Source organism: Dipodomys spectabilis, unplaced genomic scaffold, assembly GCF_019054845.1.
Source record: "Dipodomys spectabilis isolate Male_0828 unplaced genomic scaffold, ASM1905484v1 ptg000002l, whole genome shotgun sequence".
NCBI lineage: Eukaryota > Metazoa > Chordata > Mammalia > Rodentia > Heteromyidae > Dipodomys > Dipodomys spectabilis.
Genome location: NW_024870679.1, coordinates 50,708,054 through 50,733,428, shown reverse-complemented (window position 1 = coordinate 50,733,428; position 25,375 = coordinate 50,708,054). Strand labels below are relative to the sequence as shown.

The window sequence follows — 25,375 nt, the reverse complement described above, 5'->3', positions numbered from 1 at the left end:
ATAAATAAAATAAGAAAAGAAAAGTTGTAAAAGTTAAAAATAAAAAAGCAAAGTCATAGGAGCTTCGAGGCAGGTGTGCAGAATAAGTAGGGAAGTTGAATATTGGGAAGTGGATGATTCAAATAATAAACTCAAGAGTCTGGGCTTACTATACTAGAAAAAGGATTGAGGCCAGAAAGTGGACAGTCTGGGGAAACAAAGCAAGAGTAAAGAGAGAGAATGTACAGAAGCTGGAAGGATACAGGGCTGGGGTCAGTGAAATCTGCCATTGTGGGATTTCAGGGAAAGCAGCTCTGGATGATAGCAAGGCCCTGCTATGGCTGTGGGGAAAGAAGGCAGATGTAAAAGAGAAAAAAAAGCATTATAAAAAGTCATTAATGAGCACTAGGAGTCAAAAAATTGAGAGACAAATTTCCTGGGTTAGGTATTCTATAGATAACTGAAGTACCCAGAAGGATCATGATTTGGAATGAAGTCCCCAAGGAAGAGGAATAGTCTAGAAGCAGCAGGAAAAAGGAATTTGAAGATATCTACAGAATATATCCAGAAGTAAGTATTGGTTTTTCGGTTATTGATACATCATTAATCATTCCCAACCCTAGTGGCTTAAACAACAAATACTTTATTACCTCTGTGGTTCCTGTAAGTCATGAATTCAGGAAAGGCTGATTATATGAGAGTTCCAGTTCTTTCATGTAAGTTTAGTCAGGAGGTAACCAGACCTTTCTTTACTGTGTGATTGGAGCAGTGGGGGGCTGGCTGAGCACCTTTGTCCTCACCCAGTCTCATGGCTTCTCACTGCTGTCTCTCTGCTTGGGTTATTTTGGGCTCCCTCACAGCATGGCTGCCTCAGGACAGAGACTACTTAACACAGCAGGCCAGGGCCCAAGGGAAAGTATTCCAGCAGTTAAAGTGATAGTTGCATAAGTATTTCTGTTGTAGCCTTAAAGTCTCACTTCTACATTACTCTATTGAACTGGGCACAAAAGCCCATCTTGTTCCCAGATCAAAATAGGCAACATTGACTCCCTCTTTTGGTGACAGGTATATCAGCCATAATGTAAGACAATGGAAGATGAGAGATAGTATTGCAGCCATCAATAGGAAACAGTCTGCCTCAATTGGTGTTAAACTGAACCTGTAAAAGGAAGAGAGAGCCGTGTTCTCAAAGACTGCATGACATCAGGGGTAGGTGGAGGTGGCAGTGGGAGATTTTTGTTGACTCCCAAGCTACTACCTTTCTGTGAGGGCTGCTGAGTATGCTCTAAGTACACATTGCATACCACATTTCAGTGTTTAGCTATGGTCTGAAACTTGGCTTACTGTGTAATGAAGAGTTGGCCATAGTGGAGCACCTGCCTAGCAAGCACAGGGCCCTGAATTCAATCCCCAATACCCTTCCCCACCCTGTTGATTTGAATGAACAGCTAGGTAGTGCTTATATCTCTCCTTGTTCTCTAGAGAAGCACCTTCTCTAGTGGGTGTTAGGAGAATAACAGGTGGTTAGATTTATTTCTTAGCCTTAGGTAGTGGCCCATCTGCTTAGAGGTAATGAGTAATCCAGAGGTGCAGCTAGAGGCCTGTTTCTCCCCACATATAGATGCTGGTTAGACTAGGTATGCTGGCACTGGCTTGAGAGCTTGGGATTTTCTGGAAGTTGCATAATATGCTATGCTTCTGAGCTGGGAGCTAGCCCCTTACTCAACCACTGCCCACTTGGCATCCACCCACTCTCAGGTAGCTGATCAGTAGTATGTGGGTGGGCAGAGACACCAGAGCAGCTGTTGATGCCTCCTTTTTCCTCTTTGAAGAATCTGATGCTGCTGTTGAGGGCTACTTCATCTATTAAACCCAATACACTTGTCGCAGCTGCTAAGCCCCCGTAAGCTGCCGGGCGCCGTGTTTGTGATGGGACTGACAGTGCATGGAGGAGGCTGATTATACACGATTCCATTTCGCAGGCCCAGCAATGTAATTTCACAGGGCGATCAGCGTTTGCATGTAATAGCAGGCTGTGCTGAGGTGTCAGAATATTAAAGGCGCTAATGGCAAAGCTCCCTGTTACACAGGGGGCCACCCGCCGCGCCTACAGCAGGGCTGTGAGGCAGGCCCGTCGCAGATGGCTGGCCACTAAGCTAATGGGGCAGCAGCCAAGGCGGGCAGAGCCTCGAGAGGGGAAAGCCAGCCGGGAACAGCTCGGCACCTGCTTCCCTGCGCATGGAAATTACAGCAGCTCAGGGGAAAGAAAGTGTGCGTGCCTGCCTGGCATAGGGCTAGAGCAGAGTTGGTTTGGCAGAACCAGCATCCTTTAGCCCAGCTCTGTCTGTCCTGGTGGCTTGGCATTGGAGCCTGGGTGGACAGGACTCAAAAGCTTCTCTGGTCAGGAACCCCAAGAGTTAGGTATGCCTGACTATACAGCTGGGCAGGTAGACCCTGATAGCTGAGAGGTACAGCTGGAGAAGTGGTACCCAGAGTCTGGAACCAGCAATGGGAAAGGGGTTCAGGCACAAGGTCTTGTAAGGGAGCTCTTAAAGATGATTCCTCCCTCATACCAATCAAAATTGATGGATATGCCAGCTTCTGGGCCTTTTACCCCCATTTCCTATAGGCTGTCCAGAGAGAAGGAAAGAACAGAGACATGAAGCAGGGGGAAGTGGATGGGTAAAGATGAACCCTCCTGCCTCTGCCCTTCTCCTTTGTCCTTGCGGTGTCATCTGTTCTCTGTCCTCCCTAGTACCGGTTTCTCTCTAGCAAGCTTTCCCTGCATCCTTCAGCCCCACCCCCGACCCCCACCTAAGGCCTGCCTGTCTTCATTGTCCCCCATGAGCAATCCACAGGTTTCAGCCTCCCTGATCCCTGGATGCCACCCTGACTATCCAGCCAGAATCCCTAGAGATACAACTCATATTACCTCTGCTAAGATTTGTAGACAGATAAGGAGGATGTCCAGTGGGAATAGGGAATGGCAGGGTGGGCAGAATCCCTGAAGGAAAGTCTAAGGCATATATGGGAGGATGAATGTATATGTGGTTGGGCCACACATGATATACATACACACATGCATATATACGTATATATGCATACGTCTGTGGAGAGGGAAGGGCTTCAAAAGTGGGTACTGGAGTATGTGGGCATAGGTACAGTGAGGAAGTACATGTGAGAGTCTGGGAAATAACAACATCAGGAGCACGGGTTGCTGTAGGACCTTTTGTGTCTTCTGGGTTGCTGTGATTTCTGGTTATGCCTGACAGGTACCTGGTACGTCAGGAATTATGGGGGATTCGAGGTGCTGGACCCTAGAAGAGGATGGTTCTAGGCCTAAGCTGCTAGTTGTTATGTCCAAAGGGTAGGCCCTAACAGTGCATCAGTACCCGGGAAGACATGCTAGAGTTCTCAGCAGGGGCATCAGCAGGAGAGCCCAGACTGAAGGAGAGCAGTTTTAATTAACCGTTTTTAATATCATTTTGGACTTTGGCTGATATGTGAAGGCCCCGCTGGAAGCAGCATTTGTAAAAATTAAATCCCTCTTATTAGGAACTTGGCAGACCCATGTGCTCATGCCACCCCTCCTCCACCTCATCCCCACTCCCTGAGGAAGTGCTGGATGAGGCTGTGTCATGGCAGCAATGGGTTGTCAGGCCTTATTTGGGAATGTGGAACCGTGTGGTATAACACCTCAGCCACAGTGGAGACACCAATTCATCTTACCCTCTCTCTGACAAGCTAGACCGCCCTTCCTGAAAGGCATTCATCAGGCAGCCTTGGACTGCCACCCTACTGGGTAGCTCTGTTCTCCTTCCTGGCACCTCAGCTTGCCCAGGTCCACCTTGGCCCTCCTGGGCTCTGCTACCCTCCATCCCCCTTCTTCACATCTCAGTCTTTGGAGGATCTTTGGGAGTCATAATTACAATAATAATCTAATCATGGTGACGCATCAGGGCAAGTGTCTAATGTTATCTGGAGTGGTCTTCCCGCTTAGCTGAGATAAGACTCAGGATGACGTGCAGATAACGTTGAGCTGCCCTGTCCCTGAGCCCAAGCAGAGTGGAGGGGCTCTCAGCAGCCTTGCCGCCCGCCCGCCGCTTTAAGCCGGGAAGCGGCAGCACCTGCTAATGCAAGTGTTTAATATTTGATGGGCTGGGATAAAGCAGGATCACCTTCGAATTGAATTGAGTGTCAGCCGAGAATCTATTACTGAAATTCGGGTGTGATTTGACAGCAAAGTAGACGATGTTATTCTTCACTAGTTACTGCAATCTTCTCCCCGACATCACTTAAATATTTTTTTCTTTGCTTGAGTAAACACACATTATCCTTCTTTTTTTCCCCTTCCTTCCCTTTTTCCTTTTTCGAGGAAAAAAAAAAAAACATCCAGCTTGCCTTCTCCAGGCTGATAGAGTAGATTGTTATTTCTTTATTTGTCCTATTAAATGGAATTTCTGATCGTTTAATCCGGCCTTTGTAAGTGATTTTAAAGTACTTGAAAGGCAGCCGCCACTGCTCTCTGGCCCACTGCGTTCCATAGCCTGGCTATGCTCAGCGGTTCCCTCCAGCTGTGCCTCACCCACTGGCTGCATCCCCTTGATGCCTCTGTCCTGGCTCTGCCCTGGCTCTACCCACCCCTTGGGTCCCACACTCATCCTCCTATTTATGGGTACAGCTGTGACCTAGGAGACTGTGGAGGAGTGTTGCCTGGGAGTTGAGCTTTGGTTGGTACTTCAGGGTCAAGGAAAATGGTTTGGGAAGGTACAGAAGTTTGAGTATATTGACTCCTTGTCTCCTAGTTCTTGGGGCTGGAAGGTTGGTTCCTGCACCCAGGAAGGAAGGGTACTAGCCCTCTGTCAGGATAGACACTGTGTCTGGACAGCCTCTTGTCTTTTATATCTGACCCTATGCTGGACCTTGTGGGTCCAGAAATGAGTTGTGGGCACTATAGTGCCTTTCTGAGCATATCACTTTGGTTTCATCATTAGACCTAACATGAACTTTCAGGAACACACTCATGTTTTATCCCCACACCCACTGCAACACCTGCTGTTACCTTCCTGCCATTGGGGAAAAGTGCAGACTAGTATTTAAGGGGATGGGTAATGTTTAAAGAGTCAACTACTAAGTCCACTGGCAGAAGTCCAGGACTTTGTTGGTAGGCTAAGCCAAAACTAGATCCAATCTAGCCTTGTTAGTGTTTTAACCCATGTAAATCTCCTCTCTCTGGGTCTGTTCCTTCATGTGTAACATTGGGCCAGGTATGCCTATAAGGGAAGATGTTGTCCCTAACCTGCCTCTGTTCCCCTCAGAAGGAGGATGCTGGTGGTACAATAGGGAATGGAAGGGACAATGGAGTGCTGGGGGCTTGAGCAGATCGATGCCCCCAGCACTTCCTTCCCCAACCCCAGGAAAACAATTAAGTACAGATCGATGGGTGGCAGCTTTGAATATGCATAAGTGAGCACTTGACCTTCAACAGAGCATCTGCTTCCCCCCCCCAACACTTACACACCACACACACACACACACTTACTTGCATGCACACACGCACACCATGTACTACTCTTCTACTCACAGCTGCCTGAGTCAACCAGATAACCTCACTCCCCTCCTCCATTGAACCCACACATAACACTCAGAGCCCTTCACAGTCTTGCCTGCTTGGAGTCAAAAGCAACCTGACCATAAGGCACGTCACTGGCTAGCTCTTGCTTCATTATTCCTGACTATGGAGTGAATTTTGGATACACTGATCTCCAGGGTCCTTCCTTAGGCCAGTCTTTCTGACCAGTTATACTAGGGGAAGGAAACCCAGAAAAGTTCTGGGGACTCCAGAGATGTGGAAATCTACAGATGGGTATATGATGAAGGGGTGTTTTGATAAAGGGAGAGCTCTTTCATAAGGAAGATCTTAGTAAGTGGGGGGCTTTCTAGAGAGGACCCCCTTGTAGGGGTTAGAGGACTGTGATGGAAAGAAGCCCTGGAGAAAGGATTCTGAAGAAAGATGGGGTTTTCTGGTGGGAAAGCTTTAGTGACAAAGGAATCTAGTAAAGGGAATCCCATGAGGTGGCATAATACGTTGGTTGGAAGATCTGGGGGCTGGATGGAACCTGTTGAGTGGGGTTGGTTCAAGGGTCAGGATCTCCGTTAACCACTCTTGCCTCCTGTCTTCCAGGCTTACAGCTTCGCCATGGGCTGCTGGCCCAAGAATGGACTTCTAGACATGAACAAGGGCCTCAGCCTGCAACACATAGGCCGGCCCCACAGCGGCATTGGTCAGTCCCTCCACAAATCCCCCTGACAGCTCGGTCAGTCCCTGCCCGCATGCCCCAGTCCCCTGGCATGCAGAGGGTTTATATAACTTATTCAATGCCCCAACCATGTTTTCATCATAGCTGGGTTTGGGGGCTAGGGGGAGGATGGTGGAGTAGGACCATTGAAAAGGACCTCTCAGAACATTTCAGAGGGGCATGGGCTTTAGGTGAATCACAGGTGGCTTTGGATACAAGTCAAGATCCCCCTTCCCATTGTCTGTATCCCTGATGGGCAGTGTCATCAGGGATGTAGGCACATGTTAGCTTACCCACCCCCACACCCTGTGTGGAGCTGGAGGAGGCTGTTTAATATTGTTTCAAGTCTAGCCACTAAACTGGACGATCAATGGGAGTTAAGGAGATGAATTATTTAAACCTTACCAGCTTTTAATTAGTCGAGGTCTTTCTGACCGATGGCTTCGTCCACGGGGTATTGACTCCCCCACAGGAACAGCAGCCTCCATTGAATAGTGCCTGGGTGGGGAGGGGCCATTTGGGGTACGAGGTGGAGTACAGCTTCAAGAGGGTTCCTGCTTTGGGGAGATTGGAGTGACTGTAAGCTTCTGATACATCGGTATGCATATGTCTGTGTGTATCCTTATGTCTGCCTATATATGACACCTTTAGCTGTATAGCTCTGTGTATCTATCTGAATATAATGTGCCCATGATAGTGTGTATCTGACTGAGGGTATGTGTGTATAATAACATACTTGTATTTTTCTGAGGACAAGTGTCTGATTATGGAAGGCACAACCAGCCTGTGTCTGTGTGTCTGTCAGAAAGAATGTCTTCATTTCATTGTATCTTTTTTGTGTGCATACACAGATGTGTGCATGTGATTGCTTTCAAGCAACTTCCTTGACCAGGCATACGCTTTGTTTCAACACTTTGGCGGATCCAAGGTGTTCCTAAGTGGCACCATGACCTGATTACTTTGGGGAAGGTATCATTCATAGAGATTCCAGGAAATTGGAAACACCTTGTACACAGTAGCCCCTTTGTCCATTCCACTTTCATTAGTGCCAACTGGGTGCTGAGCATACTGAGGGAGCTTATATCTTGGGAAGAGACAAAAGACCAAAAGAGGTGCTTGCCGGTCAGCATACTAAAGTTGATGATGAAAACACCTACACTGCCTCAAGGGAGGTTTTTCCTATTCTCAGTTGTCAAAGTAGCTTTTGCTTCATAATTTACATCTCATGTAAATATACGGCTGGGATGCCATATATCATTCTTGTTGAGATACCCCAAGACCTCCCAGGGTCCAGGAAAAAAGAGGAAGTTGCCAACAAACCTTGAAATCTGGGGGTACCCTTAGCTCCTGTTCCCCCACAGAGGTTTTTTGTTGTAATCTACATAAGCCAACAAATCCAGCAAGGTGAGGAAGGTCAGAAGGAAGTTTCTCAGAGAAGAGGACACTTGAAATCCTTGAAGGATAAATAAAAAATTGCTAGTCAGAAAAATGAAGGAAGGGTATTCTAAGTTGGAAGAATGCATGTAGAAAGGCCTGGGGCATGAGAAAGCCCAGTATATTGAGAGAATAGGTTTAGATATCAACAAGTAGTTTCCAGTACTGGAGTATAAAAATTTACAGAAAATCAACAGAAATAAGCAGTTTGAATTCCTGATTAAAAGTTGTAATTTGTGGGGGCTGGGAAGGTGGCTCAGTGGTGGAGTGCTTGCCTCGCATGCATGAGACCCTGGGTTCAATTCCTCAGCACCACATAAACAAAAAAAGCCGGAAGTGGGCGCTGTGGCTCAAGTGGTAGAGCACTAACCTTGAGCTGAAGAGCTGAGGGACAGCGCCCAGGCCCAGAGTTCAAGCCTCACGACCAACAACAACAAAAAAGTTGTCATTTTTTGATGCCCTGAGTTCAATCTCTACTACCACACACCCCCAAAAAATAGATTTTATACCCCCTGGGGTTTTGAGAAGACATATGTATGAAAGAACAAGGTCAGAGCTCTTATTCACAATCAGGCAATTTGTGCTGCACAAATTAGTTCTTAGCATAGTTGCTTATTAAGTGCTTATAGAGACATATATGAAAAGCTGGGTGAATAAATGAATCAATAGAAGAATGATGGGCAAAGGAGACACCAAGAGAAAGGACCAATGAGAAGGCCTACATTCATTTGGCAGAGAAAGAGCTACCAGAAATGGAGTCTAGTGGTGAGAGGAACAGCAGGTCTTGGGTCACACACCCAACAAGGTCTTAAGCTTTCTGTCCTGGTTCAGTGTGCAGGTATTATGTCCCAGGTGCATTTGTAAGAAGTAGCTTCCTCTACCCATTCCGTTGTCCCATGAGATTCAGTGCAACCCTCTTGTCTGTTCACTCCTGTTGACTAGGGGTTAAGGTCCCTGAAGTAGCCTCTCCCTTAGAGAAGGAAAATTTTCCATCTCTCCCTTGTGGGGAGGGAGAGAGCTTAAGACTCTGAGAGACATGAAGTCTTGGCTTTGAATGAAGAGGCAGCTCTGGTTTTACCATGTCCAACCCTGGGACTTTGGGTGAGGGGTAGTGCTCTCTGCCTTGCAGGGCTATTGGGAGAGGGTCTAGGGAGTGGCCTGTGTGAGGGATTGGGCAGTTCCTGGCTCACCACAGGTGCTCAGGGAGCTCCCTCTCTGTAGCCTGCCAACACCAGAGGCTTCCAAGGCATTGGTAGTTCTTGGCACTTGGTCTTTGTAGTCTTGGAATGAAGAGGGCTGCCCTGCCAACTCCCAGCTGGCTCTGAGGTGTGGGTGAGGGTGTTTGGAAGGGAGGGAGAATGCAGGGCATTAATTGGGCTGGGAGAGGTGGGGAGGGGAGGTGTGGATTTTGAGCAATGAGGTTAATGGCCCTCGCACCAGAGAGACAGCTTTAATGAGCTTCAGCTGGCGGTGCCCTGAGTTACTATGCGTGCTAAAAGGGTCGCGCTGTAAGAGTTTGATGTGGACTGCTTCCTAGCCCCGGGGTCAGGGGTCAGCTCCTGTCACTGGCCACTCAGGCTGGTCCTCAGTGACATGGTGTTAATTAACTGTGTGAGGAGCTGCCAGCCTGGAGTAGGGAGTGGTATATGTGTTGGGAAGGGGGGGTGGAAGGGTGGTTAGACAGCATTGGGTAATGCTGGGTGAGGCTTATGTAGACCCCACACTTAGCCATCTCTAGGGTCTGTTTGGTTCTCCCACAGTGCCATGAGGAGTGATGTTAGTGGTGTGGAGGTGTTGAGAGGGAGGAGGAGGCTTGCTGGGAGATAGAGCTGTAGGTTGGGAGAGGGTTGGTGAGACATTGGAGGGGAGCCATAGGAGGACTTAGAAAGGGGACTGACTCAGAATTGTCCTTCATATTGGGCAATCTGTTACTTCATATTGGGCAATCTGTTACTTTATTAGGAAGGACTAGTGAAGAGTCTGTGGACAGGGAGGCCAAAAGGAAGGTATAGTAAGGTAAGCAGGAGGGCTTGGGTACCTCAGAGCCAGGGTAGTGGCTATGAGAACAGAGGCAAGGAGCAGGGAAAGCTTTCTTTCATTAAACATTCACCTTGCATCTACTATATGTCAGGACCTATGACAAGAGCTAGGAATGACTTGCTAAAGTTTACCATGCCCTTGTCCCCATATAGCTCACAAGTGGAATTAAAGGCTTGGCCCTGGAGTCTGGTGGCAACATTGGTTCAGGGATGGCCAGGGAGGCTGGGAGGTGGGTGAGCACTGGTAGAGGGAAAAGACTGTTAGAGGCTCATAAGCATGACATCTTAGCAAGGCACTTCCTCCTGCATGCGGGCTTGGCTTAGGGAATGTGGCACACAGGTGGAGCTGGAGTGGGATGTATAGGAGGAAGAATTGCCTGCTACAGGTACAGCTACTGACTTCCAAGGCTGTGGAACTCTGATAGCCTCCTCAGTTCGGGCCAAAGTCACGGAGGCAAAGTAACCTCCACAGGAGACTGCTGAGTGGCCCTTTTTTTCATTTCAACATAGGGTCAGCAGAGTACTGATGTTACTTTATATTAATGCATTTCATTTCATTACACTCTTGTGAAGGCAGGCATCTTCATTCTGTTCTTACAGATGAAGAAACAGGCTTACATAAGTAACTTGCCAAAGGTTACACAGCCAGTTGTGTTGGGGTGTCGGATTCAAACCCAGGTTCACCAAAGTGTAAGCCTGAGTTAAGAATCAGTGCTGATCCAGTGCTTTTATGGTAGCTTTGTGCTACCAAGAGATGGTATTGCCAAAGACAGGCTTACTTCCCTCATTTCCCTCTGCATCACATGAAACACACACACTATGACAAAACGTGGCAGCTGAGGAGGAAAGGAAAAGGAGGCATTGCCATCTATCAGCTCTGCTGTGGTTACCTTTAAAGCCAGGGCCCTGTGCCTGCTGGCCAGGCCTCACTCTGACTCTGACAGTTCTCTCTCTGGGATTGCAGTTTCCGCTTTACCTCTTGGCCCAGGAAAATACTGCCCATCTTCTAGGAGCCACCTCCTCTGGGACTTTTCCTGGCCTTCCACGTGTGAGTGTACAGAAGTCATTCTTGACCCCATATCATTTGCTGAGGCAATAATTGGGCAGGCCCTACATACTTGGCCTCTCTGAGGCAGAGCCCAGGTTCCTTCCTTTCTTTTGGAAATGTGCACAGGAAGTATCAGTAAAAGCTTTTCTGACAGGATGGCCCTACACACTGCTGGTTTCAGCTGGCTGGGTGAATAACTGGAACCTTTTCTGATGCACCATTGGGTAGTCCTGCTGGCAAACTTAACCTCTTTGCTGTGGAATTGAAGAGGGTCTTTCTGAGGCACACAACCAGAGAGAGACCAGAGGATTTTCAGGAGTTGCTGCCCAGCATAGTTAGGCAAGAGGCCTGGGCTGGTGGGTGGCAGGGTGGGGGCCTGGCCCCAGGGGGCAGTCCTGGCCTGTGGTCTCCCATAAGGAATGGGGTATCTATCAGAGTCCAGTCAGAACACATTAACTCTGCGACACAGATCTCATTAGTGCCCGTGAGAGGTGTCACTGTGGGAGAATTGTCGGCTCAGGGAGATGCTTGTACCAAAAGGAAGAAAGGACAGTGACAGCCTTTTCTCTGCCGCCACGCTCACTGGGCCGCCCGCCTTCCTCCTCGTGGGGAGGGGGAGGGGTGCTGGCTAATGAGCTCATCTGCAGTACGGCTTTGCCTTCCCCTCCTTGAAGTTTCCCAGGTCCCTCTGAAGACCTCAGGCCTGGGATTAGCACACACCAAAAGCCAGCTCCGCTCTTGCCCAGCAGGGAGTTCCTTCTGATCACCCTGCTACTACTACCATAGGCAAGGGGAAGGAGGAGGTGCCAAGAGGGAGGCCAAGGAAAGGGTCTCATACCCCTGGGGATGCTCAAGCCCCTCTGCATCCCTTGACAATGACCATTTCCCCCAATCTGCAGAAGACTTCTGTATCCCAAAATTGTAGTCCTGTTCTCCTCTGACTCCATGGCATCTCCCGGTTTGGAAGTGCTCCATCTCTTGTGAGCCCCTCCCAAGACAGATACTGGCTGATGCGGGTCAGCAAATGGCAGTTGGATCTAATAAGGTATAGGACTTTCTGCTTCCGCTGAGCTAGGGTTCAGAATTAGCAAGACAGTGTTTAGGCTACTGGTGAGCTGAGATGGTGAAATACTGATTTAAGGCCTCCGTAAACCTTCATATGTTTCTCCCCATCTGTCCCCAAGAAGTGTCTCACCATTAACCACTAGCACTACCCTGGCTTTGATCACCTTTAGGGCCAGGAGGGGAGGATTCAGCAGAGACAGACAGAAAATAGCACTAGAGTATCTTCCCCATCTTGTTCTTTCTGGTATGGCCCTGAGAAAGTAATAAGCCAAGGGTGGCTAGCCATAAAAAGATGTTTCTATCTTGTGTTCTACAAGATCTCCACTGGCCTGTCTAGATAGTGACTGAGGCCCCTTCCTTCCTAGCTGATACTTGGAGCCCTAGGGACGTCTGAGGAATTGGTTCTTGCCAGATACCAGACTGTATTTTTCAGTAGCAACCACAGATTGGGGGGTGGGGGGAGAGATAGATGATGGGTAAGTTGACAGATAAAGGAAGGTTTAAGTCTATGTATATATGTGTTCCGAGTGGGTGATGTATTGGGAAATAGAATCTTTGTTTCCCTACCTTCCTAGCCCCAGGCCGGCCTGGCCTCCCCTTGTCTGTCTCTGTATCTCCTGTCAAACCATTGCAGACGTAAATGACAAAGAAATCAGAAAGACAGATCAATGCTGGCCAAATTAGCACTTGCAGATAGACTGTGCGGGGATGTCAGCGCCCTGACCCCTGGTGATCTTGCAGCCTCCGCTGCTGATATTATGCAAATTGCATCCATCTGGCAGGACCCGTGTGCTGGCTGCTTCTACTCAGAGGAGTAATGGGCTAGGGGTGGGCGGGAGTGTGGAGCAAGAGTCAGAGAGTGTGCGTGTGTGAGCATGTGCGAGGGTGTGTGGTGCCCACCAAGCACTGGGCGGTGATTGAGTGATTGACAGGGCAGATAAGGGGCTGCATTGGATTCCTTTGGGCTGCAGGATTAGGAGCAACCACAGATATAAGATAAACTGGACTTCATTTCAGTTTATTTCCCTCCTTATCCCCTCTCCCCACCTTCACTTCCCGAAAAATACAATCTCTGTAGTTTGCGTTTTCATCAATATTTGCAAGTCATTACCACTGGTTTAAGGTGAGAGACAATGTCAGGGCCCAGACCAGGCCTACCCTTCCCCCTATCCTGAACAAGCCGGCTATCCTGAGAATCAATTCCTAGAGCAGCCTTCTCTCCAGGGGTATTCACAGAAACCCTTCTCCCGGGCCTACCTCATCTGACCTGGTGCAAGCTGGCATTCTGTAAGCTAGGCCCTTGGCTTCCTTACCTTGAAGCTGCTGCATGACATCCTTGTGCCCACACCTAGTCTGCAGCCTGAGTGCTTAGCGGGGCTCCCTGGGTCTGCTCCCATGCTACTGCAGAGCTCTGGATCCCTCCTACAGTGCCTCCTGTTCTGGACATGGCTGACCTGAGTCCAGCCCCAGCTGGGCAAAATGGGACCTGAAGTCTGAGAACAGAGGAGTTTGTTTGCTCTGTCTGAATCACACATGTTCATTCTACATCATTTATGGAGTATAGAGAGCTTTGTTTCCATTGTCTCACTGCATTTCAGGCCTCATGATAAGGCTATTATGTCTGTTGTTGGTGAGGAAACTGAGGCTCCATAGCAAGCAAGTGGGAGCACTGGGATTTAAACACAGATTTCTCCTCATTTAGGCTTTGTACGCTTCATCATTCAGTCCTCTTACTCTACTCCTGTGCCCTTAGCCCCAACACCTCCTTATGCCTAGATCCACTGAATGAGCTCTCCTGGACAGTAGGCAGATGTATCCCTTCAGCTCCCAGCCTATAGACACAGACCTTGGCCCTTGGTTTGGCTGAACCAGGTTAAAGGAGACAAGAGACAAGAGGTCTTGCACACAGGCTGTGTGTCTGAGATAGTTGGGCTGCTGCAAGGACACACGGAGGACAGAAAGCACCCAGGAGCAGAGCTCGCCCAGGAACATGTCACAGTACATGGCACCAGGCAGGCCCTAAAGCTCAAGGAGATAGGCTGATGTAGACCAGTCAGCTATGACTGAGGGCCCCCTCCCAAACTGGGTCCCTCCTGTACCCTCCCACTAGGCAGGGTGGAGATCTGGGAACATGTCCGGGGACACGTGTGCAAGGGGAGCTTGTCCTAATGAGGAGAACATGGCTGCTAGTTAGGCAAGGGGCGGGCAGGAGCCGCTGAGTTGATTGAAGGCAGGGGCAGGGGTCAGACAATTAGGCCCAGATCCGGCCGTTTGATGTGAGTTCTGAGGCCTCAAAGCCTCCCTTCAGCTGGCTCCCTCCACTCCCTCCTCTCCCTCCTCTTTCCTTTCTTCTTCTGCCCAAAGGCAGAAAGGATGGAAACGCTTACACTTGCTGTTACTATTATTAAACCCTGTGGCAGGCCAGCCAGACCCCAGGACTCCTGCCCACAGGGGGCACTCCAAACCTCCAGGAGGCTCCTTGGGCCCTAGAGGGTACATCCTGCCAGAGCCCCAGGCCAGGCCAGCTGAGCCCAAAGGCAGAGTAACCCTGCTCCTCTTGCTTCTGAGGCAGGAGAGTGAATGGGGCTACATATCCAGAAATTGGGCCTGGGCTGCTAAAGCTATATCCCAGGCCTGCACATCAGCTGCTTAGTTCTTTTCTATCCTGTCCAGAGGTGGGGGTGAGGGCATGGTTCATTCACACTCATACCCTATCACACAAATAATCATCGGCAGCAGTCATGCCAAAACCTTGCCAGTCAGATAAAGATACAGAGCCCCACAGCACTGTCGCATACAGAGCCCAAAGCACAGTCTGTGCCCTCCCCCGCCTCCCCTCAGATATCATGGCCACACATGCCATCATAGAGCACCTTCCTTTTGTCATACCCATGAGGTCTTACATAAAAGCCCTAACTGTCCCCTGCTGAGAACACTGGGTGCTAAGTCCCTCCTCTGACTAGGAACAGCAGTCAGGTCTCGGGTAGGGGGTATCTATCAGGCCCTTAAAGCCCCCCATCCTATAAGAAATAAGCTGAGAGAACTGGCACTGACCACGGAGTGAGAGGAAGCCAGGTTGGAGGGGGGCAGTGGGGAGAGGGAGGGTGGGAGCAGAGATAAATGTTAGCTCATTTCTTCCGTAATTAGTTACTCCCTCATCCCCACGTTGTAATTGTGAACAAGCTGTAATGTTTAATTAGTCTGTAAATGAAACCCCAATTTCATAATGGCCTGGCTGACAGGGCTAAGTGAGCAGGGGAGGAAGCAGAGGGGAGGTGACAAGGAGGGTCTGTGGAGGGAGGGGGACCAGTAGGCAGTGGGATCACCTCCTTTTCTCTCCAGTGGATCCTGGCTCCTAGAGTGGGAGGCTCTGTGAGCAGGCTCAGTCTTGCACACCTGCCTTTGGTCTCCTCTCCCTGGCCCTTCCTACGGAGGAAATGCATTCTTCTCCTTACCCAAACCAAGTGCTACTGATTGGGGAAGCCCCAGGTCCTTAGGTCTACCCTCCTCTTCCTCACTTTTCCCGCCCTGCTCAGGCCATCCATCCAACCAAGAGACCTAGGCTTGACATCTGACACCTGGGATCTCAAAGTTTGTCCTGCACACCTAAAGGAGTCAGTGATTGGCTTGGGCCCCTCTCCCTCCGCTAGTATGGGGAGTCTGTCACCCTGCCCAGACCAGACTGAACTCTCTGAAGGTGTCCCTGCCACAGCCTGTGTTGAGCTGGAGCTGCCGCGGGGGGGAGCCCCTAGCCCCACAGCTGCCTCATCGGTCTCCCATCTCCCCACAACATCCTCTCCGCTGCACACGCCCCCGCCCCGCCTGCCGCAGCCATAAATCTCAATTTACGAGGGCAGCTTTGGTGGGGGAGGGCGGCAGCACCGCTAATGATGGTACCTCAGCCGGATTTTTCATGTTGCACAGTCATAAATTTTTAAGAACAGCATGGGCAGCGCGTTAGCAGGTTATCGAGGCTGCCCCTGTGCTGGCTGCCTGGCTCCAAGAGAGGCTTGCAGAGACCAGGCAGGGCGAAGGAGGCACTTGCAACAGGGCGGGGCCGGCCATGCACATGCAGCCAGGCTCAGCTGCACCGGCCTGCTGGCTGGGACAGGAGTACACTCTTGCACAGGGTGAGGTAGTTCTGTTCTAGCATCACTGGGGTGGGATCAGACGTGCGGGCACACAGACCATGGTGTTCAGGAGCTGCTGATGGATGCCTCTGCTCCGAGACTTGACACCATGATGTACGGGGAGCCCCGAGACATATGGATTTTCAAAGTGGCCACTTTGGCTAGAATTACAAACCTTGAGCATGTGCACTGTGAGGCCTCCACTCTGGCAGAGCTGTACTTGCGTCATAAATGAGACATCTTTTCGTGTCATTCTGAGGCTCCCTGGAGTCACCCGAAAATAGCCACAGAGGGAGCATCTCTCCCTTCCAGGAGCCAGGCTGGTGAAGGCTCACCCATTCCAAGTTGTGTGATCCTGGGTAGGTCATTCTCCCCGTGTGCCTCAGTTTCCTTCTCTTTAAAATGAGCCTGAGGGCTGGGAAGGTGGCTCAGTGGTAGAGTGCTTGCCTTGCATGCATGAGGCCCTGGGTTTGATTCCTCAGCACCACATAAGCAAAAAGAAAAAAGCCGGAAGTGGTGCTGTGGCTCAAGTGGTAGAGCACTAGCCTTGAGCTGAAGAGCTGAGGGACAGCGCCTAGGCCCAGAGTTCAGGCCCCACGACCGGACCCAAAAATAAATAAATAAACAATAAACAATAAAATGAGCCTGACTCCATCTTACAGAAATTAAGTACTATAAAACCCTAAGGACAGGTTAGCTGCTTTGTGTATAGGTGCTTTGTGTAGTATGTCTCTATAAAGGACATACTTGGGGAAAGAGCTGCATGAGAGGTGGTAGGGCCTTTACTTTATTCAGTTGTTCATTCAGCACATGTTCCACAGGCAAGTGGAATTCCTTCCTGGGAGGTGAGATGGGCACTTTTGGCTGAGTGTTACCTAGGGTCAAGGGGCCACATCCAGCCCTGTCCTTCCAAGGGCCTACCCAAGTCTTCCAGATACTGAGCAGCCACATTGAAAGCCACAGGCCAAGTGCTCACCTGGGTTCCTTGGTGTGCACAGTTGAGAGTTAATGGTCTTGGTCACCTCAAGGGTGTGCAAGAAGCAGTGAGTAGGAACCTGACATTCCTTGAAAGAGTGGGCCTGGGATCGGGGACAGCCTCTGGAAGTCCACAGCAAGAGGATGAGAAATCAACTCACTCAACTCAGCCCAGATAGTGTGACCATGTGTTTATATCCAGGTGTTCTGAGTGACAGGCAGGTGTTTAGGCTGACTCCTTAGGACAAAGGTAAATCATCTAACAGAGTAGCCCCCGGCTGAGCCCTGTTAGCTGTGGGAAGCATCTGTCTCCCTGGACTCAGGCTTACAACCTCTCTCCCTGCTGACCTCTCCTGCCCTGTACAACATTGAAGCACTGTGAGGTTAAGAATTACTTGCTTCAAAGTTGTTTAATGCTTCTCTTCCCACTTGACTGTAAGTTCCCTGAGGGCAAGAACTTAGATCTGTTCTGTTCACCTTGTATCCCCAAAGCACAGCATAGTGTCTGACAAGTGTAGGCAGATAATAAATAAAATGTGCTGTTTTGAATTGAGTTAATTTGAGTTGAGATGGCCCTGGCCCACCCCTGGGTGCCAGGGCAGGCGGAGGTGGCTAGGAAGTGCCTGGAGCTGAGGTGTTTCCCATTAGTTCTCATGATTAATTCACAGCCACACTGTGATGGAGTGGGTTTGTCCCCAGTCAGCGCCTCCACTGGGGCCCACCTGTTAGCGACAAACAAACAAAGGGGATAAATAATGCATTGGGAGCTGAGCCAGGCAAGGCGGCAGTATTGAAATTAATAGGGATTAGCTGAGCAGCTTGAGGATGAAATATTTACCAGGTGGGACCGGGCTTAGGGAGGGCAGCTACCCTTCCCGGAGTCCCTAGGCGTAGCTGGGTGCTTCTCCCAGGCATCATTGGCTAGGACTGGGGAGCCCTAATGCCACCTACCACCCCTACAACTGATGAGGTCCCGCGCAGTCTGCTGGCACAGCATATTGAGGAAACCAACATGTCAGGAGGAGACGGGAAAGAGGCCGAAGCCTCTGCACTTGAAAGCTGGAGACAAAGACCAGCTGATTTTCAGAGGCTGTGGGTGGCAAATGCCAGGTTAGAGTAGGTTCACCTGTGTTCATGCCGCTCTACCCTCCTGTCTCCTCCAGGCCTTTGTTCCATCCACTCCATACATAGTAGCAGAGGCCCCTGTGTAAATAATCCCTCAAGGCGGCTGGGTCTAGCAGGAGGTGATAGCGGTAGTCAGCCCCTAGGGCACATTGGTTGCAGAGGGAACACACAGGTAAGACACCCCAGAGGGATCAGAGCCGCCTGGTCCCCCGAGGTGAGGGTGCATTTTCCAGGCAGAAGGAAGAAAATGTGAAAAGGTCAAGAACCTGAACTTCCTGTAGACCAGAGAGAGAGAAAGATGAGCCAGAGGAGTAAATAGGGCCAGATCCCCCAAGCCTTACAAGAGTGTATATTAAACTTCCTTACTTTGAACTATGGCGATTTTTGTTTCACTTACCCAGCTTTCCCTAATGTTAACATCTTGCTTAGTCACAGTACAGTTGTCAGCACGAGGAAATTAACATTGGCTCTGTACTATCGACTAAGGGAAAGGCCTGGCTTTCTTTTCACTGTGATTTCCATTCGTTCCCTGTTTTCTGCCATTGTCTCAGGCAGTGAAATGACCAAGTCTGTGGTAGGAAAGGACACTTGGGGGGAGCGCTGCTTTTACCTGGATGAGAGATGGTGTGGCCTGGACCACAATGGTGGAAGTGTGAATATATGTTTATGAATTATTCGAAACTATATGATAACTGAACCCCCAGGGGTGGATAAGATTGCTGAGGAAGAGACAAGAGAGGGCGAAGGGGAGGGCAGATGACAGCTCTGCGCAACCCTTTATCTAAGGGGCTGTCAGAAGAACAGCATTTCCAGCAACCAGGATGGGTGGGATGGGATAGGATGGAAAGGGAATGTCACTGAAGCCAAGAGAAGGTTGCTTCAAGGAGTATCAGTCAAAGCTAAGGAGCCCCCGAAGATGACAGTGGTGGGAACAGTGAGGAGTCTTTAGAGAAAGTGAACTTTGGAAAAGAGGCCTTGGGTGCAAGTCAGTGGCTCTGAGGCTTAGCTCTGAAAGAGAGGAAAGCTTGGGTACTGGCCAAGCAGGAAAAGCAGCTAAAAGGAGGTTTTTTTCCCCCCATAGGAGCTATTTCATCTCTTGTCCTGCTTAGGTGGAGAAGCTGATGCAGGTGAAAGCAGTGGGGCTGGCTTGAAAGCAAGGAGAGCAGGGGAGGAGGGGCACAAGAACGTTATTCCCTGGAGAGCCAGGTGCTGGGTATGACGCCATAGCCCAGAGGAGGAAGATGGATGGGCTTTGGAAGTGATTGCAGGCTTGGTCCCCTCTGATGGAGGTGAAGAGAAGACTATGTGGTTGCAACAAGGTATAGCTACAGTGCAATAGGAGACAAGGCTGTCTCATGGTGTCCAGGCAAGAGGGCTAGGATGTTTGTTGATGGTGTGGGAAACTTGACTCTTAAGCAAAGGAGAGAAGCTTAGCATTGTCCTGAGGGTAAAGGAAGAGAACACATTGGTGGGAATGATGAGGATGTTTGGGCAGTTTTCTGTAGCTGGAGGAGGCCATGGCTGATCTTGTAAGTAGCACTGGTCTATAGGTTAGCAGTTCTACAGGCAAACTCAACCCAGATGCATGGTGAGAAAAGGAAGTTTGGGGATTTCCAGGCAAGAGGATCATAGGCAGAAGGAACAGATTTGAGGATATTGGCAAGAAAAAGTTTGAAATGATAAACCATAGAACTCCAACTTCAAAGACAAGTGTCTATTATGTTGCTTCACCAAAACTACATGATACATACTCAGTTTCCTTTATCCTCACTGAATAGATCCTCTCTGTAATTAAGACATCATTTTTTAAATTAAGTGGTTTATTGTGAAAATACTGCACAGAGGGGTTACAGTTACATGAGCAAGGTAATGAGTACATTTCTTATCCAGCATTGTTGCCTCCTCCTCTGTTTTTCCCCCTACCATCCCTCCTCAGCTATACCTTCCCACCCCCAAGACATCATTTAATACCCAGTTAAAAGACTGTTTGCTTTCTTAAAATGGGCTCTTGTTGTGTAGGTATATAGCTGGCCTGGATGGAACTCACCACCCTTCTACCTAAGCCTACTAAGTGCTGGGATTACATATGTGTGTCACCACAGTCAGCTAAAAGCTGCTTATTTAGTTTCACATTCAGCTAAGTATGGCCTTGTCTCTAAACTCTGCCAGTGAGATAAAAGAAAATGTGGTGCCTTGGACCTTCAGCAATGATACTTGGAGGAGAACCACTAGGAAGTATTCTTCTCTCTCCTATCTTTTCCTTTTTCCTGAAATGTGGATGTGATGGTATATCTTCAGCAGTTATTTTTGACCATGAAAATAGTCTAGGCATGGTGGGCCAGAAAAAAAGCAACTTGAATCTGAAGACTCTGGAGTTGTGGAGGTTTTTAGTCAACTGACATTGCACGCCAAAACACCTTTCCCTGTAATACTGTCTTCCCTCTCTTGTCTTCACATGGACTTTAGTCCAAACTTGATTTCTTTTCATCTTTTTTTTGAGTTCTAATATACAGCAAGAAACAATCTTTATTACTTCATATGAACCTATAAGAGGGTTTCATTGTGAATGTACCCACACATACATATAGAATATTTTGATAATACAGCATTTGATCAAATGTTTCTAGGGCATAAGGGTTACCAACTTCCTTGCCTAGAGTAGCAGCATCCTCTCTGCCCTTGCCCTGTTCAGTGAGTGGGTTCTACATCGTACAGTCCATTCCCTCCCTTCTTCACATTCTGTGTCAGCACACTTTGAACTATGAGAAAAAGATAAGCCATAGATTGTCCAGTTTAAAATACTTTAAATAATAAGGGGATTCATTATCTTACGAAAGAAATTTAGAGGTGAAGTGATTGATCTAGCATGTCATCATTGCATCCAGGATCCACATTTCCCCCCACTTTTCTACTGTTAGCTGCAGCATGGTCTTCACTGGCTAATTGCCTTCCAACTGGAAGATGGCTTCTGCAACCCCAGACACTGTCACATCTGCAGAAACAGCCAACAGTATAAAGATTTCCCCTCACCCCTCATGCTTCTTTTCATAAGAGTGAAGAAATTTTCCTCGAAGGATTTTCATGAACTTAACTTTCAGGTCTCATCAGCCAGAATCCCTGCCCACCTCTACCCTAATGACTAGCAAGGGTGACAGGATCACCCCAAATGTCTCTTAATTTGGAGGGTTAACCCTGACCCCTCTAGGGCATAGTGGAGTTTGCCAGCATGGCACAAGAATGTGCAGTCCAAAGTGGACCAGGGATAAAGTGAAGACAGGAGGAATGATGTACACGGAGAGAGTAGAGATGTGAATGGCTTCCAGGTTCCAATGAGTGAAAGCAAAAGTCTATCATTGTCAGAGTCTAGGCATGTTTAGATTTAGTACGTCAAAGGGAGAACAGTAGGATGTTTAAAAGGTTTAGGGTGTTTCCGTAGACCTGGTAGGACAAAAAAAAAAAGGTCCAGTAGGGTATCAGTGATAAGGTCAAAGACAGAGAGACTGGCAACACAGCTGCTCAGAGGGTAGGATGGCAGGTTGGGCAGCAGGCTTCTTGGGAGGAAAGTGCCGAGCTGCATTGACAACATGCCCACAGAAACATTCTAGCAAGACACATGGCTACAGTAACTGTCCTGAATCTCAGGGTCCCCATTTTGGAAAGAATCGTTGGAGTTCTGTCTTGAGTGTTCAGGTCACCTAGAAAGGGTGAGTCCCTGATACCTTCCTGAAAGGCCCAGAAGATTGGTTCATCTGGGACCCCCAGGGACAAGGTCTTATGGAAGGTTGGTGGTTGGGGGGTGTAGAGGTGGCTGCCAGGTAAGGCAGGTCTGCTCAGCTGTTTTCTGAAGCTTCCTTCTTCCCGCAACCTCCCAGGCCAGATATCTATCTCTGCTCTTCTACTGGTTGTTGCAGTCCACCACAAGGAGGCAGGTGAGGCTGCCTGACCCCTCTACCTGTATGAGGCATGGGCTGGGAATGGGCTGGGGGAGGCGGGTATCCATTGTAATGGCCATTGCAGCCACTCTTTTACTCCGGTGTATTTCACTTTTAATTCTGACATATAATGTAATGATCTTTTTTAAGGCCCGATGATATTATCTGCCTGACTAGATTATTGAGTCTTCATCATCTCCAGATAAATTTATGGCCAGGACGAGGCTCAGGATTTATCATCAGTCAATAGAGCTCGATACTCTAACAAGGCGTGTAATAAGATATACATATTTAATGATCCAAGGGGAGGAGTGCTAATGGGAGCCCAGAGTGAGTGGTCCAGGGGGTTGGGGCTCTGCCCTACAGCTGCCATGGCTGTAGGGACGTAGATGTGGTCTTTGCCTTGTGGTCTCCAATTCTGATGTTTCTCAGAATGCCTCAGTCTCTTAACTAAGACCTCTAGAGGAGGCAGACGGGGAAAAGGTTGAGGCAGCTTTAGCCAGTGTCTGAGCCTTTCCGGGTCACCAAGTCTCCCCTGGGGACTCCTCTCCCACTTCTAGACCTACAAGAGCTGAGTTGTCCTTAGACCTGCCTGCCCAGGCCCCTGAGCATTAGGGTTGAGCCCATGAGGGAGGGAGTGCCGGGGCTGCGTGCCCAGGCCGCACTGATGGTGACGGATGGTTTTTCATTATAGCCTCTCAGGTCCTGCCCGCGCCCTGTGTGGAAATTCTATTTATTCCCTAATTTGTAAAAATTCCCTCTTTATCTGATCCCAATCAGGGCGGGGTAATTGGCTCTCTGGGGCAGCGGCTGGGGTCCTTGATGAAGAGCTATGTGGATATACCCAGCCCGGCCCCCACCCAGCCTGCCACCAGGGCCCACAATTAATAATGATTTGCAAATGGCAGACAAGCAATAACACAGAAAGATGTGGCGTCCACGCTGCCTCTTCATTTCCTTTCCTCGTAGATATAAATGGCCACAGAACAAAAACCCAGCACTATAAATTCTGAAATTAGTTATTCACTGGGATAAATGCGGCCTGGAGCCATCAGACCCTCTCCTGCCACCTTTCCCGCTTGCTCTCCCTGACCCATGTTCTGTGGTAGCAGAGCCTGGCCTGGCTCGTGTGTCTCTAGTTCCTGACTTCAGTCCTCAGCTCCCTCCTCCACTCTAGTGACCCCTTCTTGTGTGGCCCAGTCTTAGGAGTGGTCACCTGGTGTGATTCTGTAGCTTTCTTGGAAAAGAACTGAGTGAGCAGTAAGTATTGTTTCCTCCACCTCTCATGGACCTCCACAGCTGCCTAACCTGGCTTCTGTGACCATGGCCCATTGGGTTTGAATAGAGTTGTCATGTCCTGCCAGGCCTTGGAGTTTGGATCAGGGTGGGTTGGGGCTTCTTGTTTGGTATTTGGGACCCTCTCGTTATTTGCCTCACCAAGCCTGAATTGGGACCCTGGTAGCCAAATGTGTTATAAGTAACTTTAGGGGTTTGATGCCATACTTAACTGGTCAGGCAGCTCTGGAGGTTGGCACAGGCATTTCCGGGCACCATGCCCTCTCGGCCAGGCGCATCCTCCCCCCGCCCCCCCAAGTGGCTGTGAGCTGGCGGGTAATGGGCGTGTAATGGCCTCATTTCCATGCCCGGCCTCCAGGAGCTGCGGTAAGTGTTTGATTGCCTTAATTTCCAAACACATCATTATCCCAGCTTTACCAGCGCTTAATAAACACTTTATGAGGATTTTTTTAAAAACATCTTCGGTCCGCATACTTCTCTGAAGTGATAAACTCTAATTAAGTCTAATATTTAAAAATATGGTAATGGTGAGTTGTTTGAATAAGTGGACTGCATTTCTGTAATTTCATTATTACGTAAAACACGCTAATTATTTGGAGCGCGCTTATTACGGAGAGAGAAATCGCCTGCTAATCAAGATGAAATTGCCTTTTCCCCTTATTGTTGAGCCACCATCATCCTTCACCATCAGCCCTGTGGCACCTCCAGGCACCTCAGTGGCGTGGAGGGGGCTAGAGGAGGGGCCGAAAGAAGGGGTCACTTTGGAGTCGGCTATAAGGACCCTGTCTAGGGAAGAGGCGAAAACGACCGGAGGGAAGAGAGAGTGTATGTCTGGCAGTATGTCAGGGAGAAGGGGGGGCTGCGGATGGGGAGTCAGGGGATGTGTGGGCCAAGACTAGGGCAGGGGCAGGACGATGAGGGACACCAGGATACTACCGCACATTATTGAAATAACAATAGTACTGGAACCACTATTTTTAAGCACTTTGCAGCTAAAGAACTTATTTCATCTTCTTAAAAATCCTTCGAGGGAGGCAACTACTATAATTATTATTCCCATTTTAAAGAAGAAACCAAAACACAGCAAAGTTAAAGTTCAGAAACTTGCTCAAGTTCACGAAGTGAAGTCGTGGTGTTTGCATTAGAACTCAGAGTATGAGGCTAGAAGGAGTCTCTGCTGCTTCAGTCCTGACTGCTCTGCCTTGGGCGCCCATCTTTCTTTGGAGCTTGCATTTGAGACTGCACCTTGCGCTGCCACCAGCTGGGTCCCCCCATCATCACTGAGTTGTCAGACTTAGCAAATAAAAATAAAGACACCAGTTAAATTTGAATTTCAGATAAATAGTAAGTTTGGTGGGTTTTAAAAGAGAGACAGAGAGGGTGGGGGGAGGGAGGGAGAGGGAGAGAGAGGAAAAGGGAGATAGAGAGGGAGTTGTTACTGGAGTCTGAATTCCATGCCAGTCCCTTAGCTTTTTCAGCTCAAAGTTAACACTCCACCACTAGAGCCACAGCTCTATTTCCAGCTTCTTGGTGATTACTTGGAGATAAGAGTCTCAGAGACTTTCCTGCCCTGGGCTAGCTTCAGATCCTTAGAGCTCAGCCTCCTGAGTAGCTAGGATTATAGGCATACGCCACTGGCACCTGACAACAAGTAATTCTTTAGTGTAAGTATGTCCCCACACGGGGCTGGGACAGCACTTAACCTACTCTCAGGGAATTACTGATGGCAGGATGTCCTGACAGGCAAGCAGGGAGGCAGAAACAGTAATGAAATGAGGTTCTAGAATATGGACACCTAAAGCTCTTGCTGTCTCATGCATGGTTCCTGCTCCCTACATTCTTTTCCCCATCACACACCTCTTTGCTGGTTCCTGTCCTATGGACTCTGGCCCCATGCATCATCAGTTTCTGGAGATCACTTGGTAAGCTGTGTTACCAGGCAGGAGCCTACAGATACACTCCAGTGGATCTCAGAATATGTCTGCATGTTCCTTTGGGCCATACTGCCTCTTAGTCTCTTATGGTGAGCAGTTTGACACCTGCTGCCCTTCCT

General features: G+C 49.1%; 1 protein-coding gene across 10 annotated transcripts in view; it reads left to right on the top strand.

Annotated features, from left to right (window-relative positions):
• The window catches only part of Eri3 (ERI1 exoribonuclease family member 3), a 133,079-nt gene that overhangs the window by 100,393 nt on the left and 7,311 nt on the right, over window positions 1-25,375 (top strand). For 8 of the 10 annotated variants that reach the window (XM_042675868.1, XM_042675852.1, XM_042675834.1 and 5 more), the window contains one exon: window positions 6,164-6,263. The exons of 1 other annotated variant lie outside the window; for it this stretch is intronic. In XM_042675868.1, the coding sequence (XP_042531802.1) occupies window positions 6,164-6,263 (100 nt within the window). Of the gene's footprint in view, window positions 1-6,163; window positions 6,297-25,375 lie in introns of all 10 variants that reach the window. One more of the 10 variants, XM_042675808.1, reaches the window with a different exon arrangement.